This window comes from Neltuma alba, unplaced genomic scaffold, assembly GCF_004799145.2.
Source record: "Neltuma alba isolate B1F8T4 unplaced genomic scaffold, ASM479914v2 tig00012348_pilon, whole genome shotgun sequence".
NCBI lineage: Eukaryota > Viridiplantae > Streptophyta > Magnoliopsida > Fabales > Fabaceae > Neltuma > Neltuma alba.
Window position 1 is genome coordinate 25,551 of NW_021636857.1, and position 6,274 is coordinate 31,824.

At 37.3% G+C, this 6,274-nt stretch overlaps 1 protein-coding gene across 4 annotated transcripts; it reads left to right on the forward strand.

Annotated features, from left to right (window-relative positions):
- Positions 1 to 6,274, forward strand: LOC114726265 (ubiquitin receptor RAD23d). Of its 4 annotated transcripts, none has more exons than XM_028912849.1 (12): positions 1 to 235; positions 1,433 to 1,594; positions 2,925 to 2,972; positions 3,660 to 3,737; positions 3,845 to 3,900; positions 4,026 to 4,203; positions 4,568 to 4,741; positions 4,833 to 4,901; positions 4,989 to 5,036; positions 5,104 to 5,213; positions 5,337 to 5,415; positions 5,778 to 6,274. In XM_028912849.1, the coding sequence occupies exons 1-12, from the start codon at positions 170 to 172 to the stop codon at positions 5,892 to 5,894; spliced, it is 1,185 nt and encodes a 394-aa protein (XP_028768682.1). In that variant the 5' UTR covers positions 1 to 169; the 3' UTR covers positions 5,895 to 6,274. The 4 variants fall into 4 exon arrangements, with proteins under 4 accessions (XP_028768682.1, XP_028768683.1, XP_028768681.1 ...); XM_028912850.1 differs by having other exon boundaries at positions 3,851 to 3,900; XM_028912848.1 differs by having other exon boundaries at positions 3,660 to 3,736; positions 3,826 to 3,900.

Sequence of the window (6,274 nt, forward strand, 5' to 3'; positions counted from 1 at the left end):
CTTTTGCAGTTTTTGGAGACTCTCTGCGCCTGGCTTCCTGGGAACTCTGGCTTTTCTCTGTGTTAGGGTATATAGCTTTGCCGATCAGTGGAGCAAACCCCCTTCCGGTCAATTTCGAATTCTGAATTTCGATTCTGTTCGGTCGGGGATCGCGAAGTAGTATCAGAAGATGAAGATATTCGTTAAGACTCTCAAAGGCACCAACTTCGAAATCGATGTCAAGCCTGAGAATACGGTTTGCTCATTTCTCTGTTCTACCCGTTTTTGTTCGGAATATCAGTGTTATTGGTATTTCGAATTGCGTTTATTCATTGGTTGTCTGTGGTTGGCTCGCGAAGCCTTGAAACTGAGGGATAATTAGGGTTTTTCCTTCTTTCTCTTTTTCCCCCGCGTTGTTTCTGATTATGGGTCCTGGATGTGTTAATTGTTATGAATTTGATGGTTGATTCGAAATTGGCGGTATAATATGGTTACCTTCTGAATCGTAATTGACTGGCTGGCTGATTGTTTAGTTCTGTTGGTCCCTTTTGTCTACGTAATATTATCAGTGGCAATGTCTTGTAGATGCTCATCTGGACTTTGCGTTGCATTGGGAAATCTTGCGTGGAAAGTTTTGGTGATATTGACTTGTGATAGTGAATTAGCGGCAATTGTGGACATTTGCTTGCTGGGAATTGAATTTCACTCGTCATTGGAATTTAAAATAAATTTAATTGCTAATATATGACCATGAATTGGTGGAACTTTTTGTTTTTTTCCCCTAAATGGAACCATCATCATTCTTTCACCATTTCTGTCAGCTAAATTGTTAGAGGGATTTTCATGTGCGTCATCGAATCGTACTTAGAACTTTGTTTTATAACCATTGTGCATATTTGGTGGTTGAGGTGGCATGGTTACTACAATTAACACTGACTGTGTATATTCAGTAGTTAAGGTGGCATGGTTCTTGCAATTAACAATGCCAACTAGCAAGTTTGGACGATCAGTGATGTTGTTGAGTTTCGCCGTTTTGACTTTACAAAGTTGAGCAAATCTGACTTGTATGGACTGCCTGCATCTGGCACTGGGATCAACAACCATTTGGCTGATAAGATGTGAAAATTAAAATTGTTTCAACGTGGGGTTCGTCTTTATCTTGGAAATGTACATTTTCTTACCCTTTTGGCGGAAAATCTCTAGTGGTTTTGAATATCTTATACTGATTTTAAGCCATCAGAGGAACTATTCAAATGTGATAATTTTTTATCATTATTTCATGTTGTTCGTATTCCTATATGTGATAGTTATGGAGTTGTATCTTGTTCTGTTCTTTCTGTTTTTATGAATTGTGAATTTATTTTGTGTTGTGAAATTGCAGCTAGACGGTCTAGTTTCATGTCTGGAAATAGAATAACCTGCAACCTTATTATATGAGTAAATTTCCATACAGGTTGCTGAAGTGAAGAAACATATAGAAACTGTCCAGGGTGCAGCTGTCTATCCTGCTGCACAGCAAATGCTTATTCATCAAGGGAAAGTTCTCAAAGATGGTACTACCTTGGAGGAAAATGAAGTAGTTGAAAACAGTTTTGTTGTAATCATGCTATCAAAGGTATTTTGTCTTAAAACTAACTTCGATTTTTAATATTGTCAAATTATGCTCCATAACCGTTTGTATTTATTCTGGTGGATTTGGGTTTTCATTCAGGTTGCATATGTAATGTTTAATATTTAAACATGAAAAACTATATATTTGTCAAGAATTGTTTGTATTTATTTGGTGCGCTTATGTTTATTTATCTTCATTGTTGAACTATCACAATCTGAGATGTTAGTTGAAAAATAGAAGGAAATTTCAAGTGATCGAGGATTATCATTGAGTTATAGACTGTTTCTCTTATCTATGCATCTGGATTTCTGCCTCCACATCTAGTAAAACCCCTTAAAATGATCCTTTGTGTTCTAAAGGTGTTGAATGCTTGCTTGGGGCGTACTGGTTTTTTTGGCCCCATATTCGCTGAATTTTGACATATCCTGAGAACTACTCATGACGTAAAATTTACTAGAAATCCTTATAAGCAAGTTTTTAAAAGAACCATTTACCTTGATATTTTTAACGATGACTTGATTGATGTTACATTTTTACCTTGATATTTTGAATGATGACTTGATTGATGTTGCAGTGTTGCGCACAAAATAACTTACAGAAGTAGAACCTTTTTCTTCTTTTTTTTCCCCAGTCATTCTACTTGGTAATATTTTGAGCTGGAGATATTTCAACTAGAATTTAAGGAAAAGTAAAGGTTTTCCCCCTTTCCTGAGAATTTTTGTAGGGAGACTGAGCATCAGTCACTTTAGTTGTTATGCCTGTCATCAAGTTGTGGCTCCTTGTGGTTCATAACCATCCTGTGTTTATCATTTGCGTTCATGTGTCCTCTTGTAATTTTAATTCGTTGCCAGCAAATGCAGATCTATGCTAATAGCCACAGCAAAACTTGTGTGCACGAATTGTTGTTTAAACTTAACCTTCCCGAAGTTTATTATTTGATCTTCAATGTTATTTTTGGAAGTTCTTCCTTTTGCCTTGACTCTCTATTCTAGTTTGACTCGGAATGGAGTTATTTCTAGTGACTGATTTTTCTAGACATAGTTCAATGTTCCTCGCGTATGTATAAGACCGAATCCATTCAATTTTTCATTTTAAAAAGGATTACTAATCCTTAACTTTTCGAGGAATCCTTCATCAGTGGTAATCTGTTTGTTATTTCCAAATCGATTGAAAACAAATCTTTCAATAAATCAATGAAAATAAAAAAGAGATGGTTCTATTTATCAATCTTTTCGACCTCAGTTCCGTAGGAGTAAGTCATATATATGTATAAAATTTGTGGTATATTATCTCTCAGTCCTAAATTCTAACGTGTGCCCTCACAATATGCTAGAGTAAGAGCTCATCAGGTGAGGGATCTACTACTTCACCTTCAGTTAAGGTGAGAAAAATTTTCCCTGTTAAAATGTTGCTAGCGTTACTATTATCATTCCGGCCTTTGTCCTAGTATTCTCCCACTTACCTTTTAATGGATAATTCATATAATGATTCAATAATCAATTTTCATCCTCCCTTCCAAAAAAAAAAAAAAAAAAAGCCCATATGCCTTTTGAGTCACCACAAAATTAACCTATTTGAGTATGGGCGTGGGGATGAAAATGGTATGAAATTGGGGATTTTCACTGTGATCTTTAAGGTTACCCATTGGGCTTGGAATTTGACAACTTTCCAATGAAGATTTGCTAGATATAATATGTATGTATCATCTGGTTTGTTTGATACATTCAAGGATAATATTGTTGAGACTATAATTTAGATTCATGTTTTTGTTGTTTGAGTAATAGTATAAAAATCTTTTGGTGATTTTATATGAATATATTTTTCTTAGAAAAGGCCTAATGTGAAAGAGTGTCACGCATTTTAAAAATTTTACAGGTAAATTGATCTGAATCTATAAAGGAATGGGCATTATGTGAAGGTTTGACTCCAGGGATGGGAAAATAGTTCTGTCTGAATTTGAGGATGGGGCTATTCACATCTACAAATAATAACAATGTAGATATGATGCAGTGGAAAATATTGTTATGTATTAAAGAATTTAATGGATAACATTATTTTTCCGTTGTAGGCTCCTCAGACCAGTTCAGCTGCTACGCCAGCCCCTGCGTCAACAGCACCTCAAGCTCCTGCTACAGCTGGGGCACCGTGAGTCATTGATTTTTTCTAAATATCTTCAAGCATAAGATTGTATAACTATTTTGATGTGAAATGTATCTGTCATTTCAACTTGACAGGCCTGCATCTATTACTGCACCTGCACCTGCACCTGCACCTGCTCCTTCACCTTCACCAGCTCCAGCTCCTGCTGTGTAAATCTCTATTTCATGTGTTGTTTGTTTGCTATGTTTGCATTTTTGCAAGGGCAATATTCTTCCCATGTTTTTTGGGTTTTTCTTTCTTGAGTTTGATGTTGATATATATGTTGCTGGAGCAGGTCAGGGTCTGATATCTATGGGCAGGCAGCGTCTAATCTTGTTGCTGGGACCAACTTGGAGGGAACAATCCAGCAAATTCTTGATATGGGTGGAGGGAGCTGGGATAGGGATACTGTTGTCCGAGCTCTTCGTGCTGCTTATAACAACCCTGAGAGAGCTGTGGAATACTTGTATTCGGTATGTGAATTTCTGATGCTTGTAGCTATTCCTGTCTCTTTTTTAATGTTAATTATTTTCTAGTTCAGGTGTCCAACTCAGCAGAGACATTTAACTATTAGCTTAATTATGTGTCCAGAATTTATAATTTGATGATTGTCTTTCTTTCTATGTATTAGTGATGGCTGACGAATAAACTGATCGTTTTGTGTCTGGCAAATTATTCTGTCAATGATAAAGATAAAAGTTGATATATAAGAGTAAATAGACTTGTAACCACATCATCTTCTGGAATCTTTTGAACTTAGTGGTTCAAATATTATTTTGGCTTCACTGTTATTGTACTTTCAATTCTGTGGTTTAAGTCTCTAAATTATAACTTTAGGGTATCCCCGAGCAAGCTGAAGCTGCCCCTGTGGCTCGTGCGCCTGCAAGTGGTGCCCAAGCTGGAGATGCTCCCTCCGCAGCTCCACAAGCTGCACAAGCTGCACAACCTGCACAGCCTGCACCTGTTCCTTCAAGTGGACCTAATGCCAATCCTTTGGATCTCTTTCCTCAGGTGGCTGTTGCTTCTTGTTTGTTACCCCGATTTTTAATCAAAGAAAGATACTGGAGATTTCCCAGGTGGTGTGCTAACATGAATGTAACAGGGTCTCCCAAATGTTGGTGCTGGTGCTGCTGGTGCTGGCAATCTTGATTTTCTGCGCAACAGTCAACAGGTATCATCTTTTCCTCCAATCTGTGTCAAATTTGTAGAAAGTTGGTGCCGTATGCCTTGAATTATACTTGTGTTTTTATTGTTGCAGTTCCAAGCGTTGCGAGCCATGGTGCAGGCCAATCCACAAATATTGCAGGTCTTTATTGTGATGGTATAATTTTCTATTCTTTGTTTGCAGTTCCTCAACGTTGTTCTTTTTGCAGCCTATGCTTCAAGAGCTTGGGAAACAAAATCCTCATCTAATGAGGTTGATTCAAGAGCATCAAGCTGACTTCCTTCGCCTGATAAATGAACCTGTGGAAGGTGGTGAGGGGTAAGAGATCATTTATGCTGTTCTCTGTTAGTTTTCTTTCATTATTGTTGTCTGCTCTTGGCAGCAGTGGATTCTCTTTTTGCCCCATGTCAGGTGTCTCATTTTTCTATTTATTTACTTTAGGAATATATTGGGGCAGCTGGCTAATGCCATGCCGCAAACAATAGCTGTCACCCCTGAGGAGCGCCAAGCAATTGAACGTGTAAGTTTAAAACCAGTTTGCCATGCAAGGGACTGAATGTCCGTTTTCTTTGTCCGGGGAAGGGGGAAAGAAAATTTCAGTTGAAGTACCTGATTGCTTCCTCCTCTTTTGATATCTAATTAAGGGTGCCACCTATTTCTTTTGTTGGCATTCAAATCCAAATTTGTTTAAAGTCACATTTGGTCCTGATTTAAAAATTATAAGGGGTTATGAACAATTTTAAATTTGAGTGAAATTATACGTCTTAAGAAAGTAATTTGACATGATGCTATGCTGATTGTTTGTCAGATTATGTGATGATAATTTCCTCTGATGTTTATAGTAGCCATGCTCTTAGACTTCTGTTTTGTTTTGTGCCACAGCTTGAAGCAATGGGATTTGATCGAGCACTTGTTTTGGAGGTGTACTTTGCTTGTAACAAAAATGAAGAATTGGCTGCTAACTACCTCTTAGATCACATGCACGAGTTTGAGGAATGATTCCTCCAACTTTGCGGTTCTCAAAATTATTTCGTCCTTTTTTGGGGTCTTTTTCGAACTTCTTCCCGTCGTCTTGTTTAAATGTTTGATAAAGAAGTCGCAGGATGGACGAAAAGGATGTTTTTAACCTCCTCCGCCTCATTATCCCATGTATCTATCATTCTCTGTTTCTAGGATTCTTCTCACTATTATTCATATAAATAGTTTCTTTGGAATATCCTTATACAGGATATGTGCATCATTCCTCTCAGACTTGTTCCCTTTCTGAATTTTTAGTCCTGTTCCGGTGTTTCATGATATTTAGGTAGCTAACACCTTCCAAAGTGGACGCATTTCTGCCATTCAAGGCCTTGTTTGGTATTCCATATCAAATCAAATTA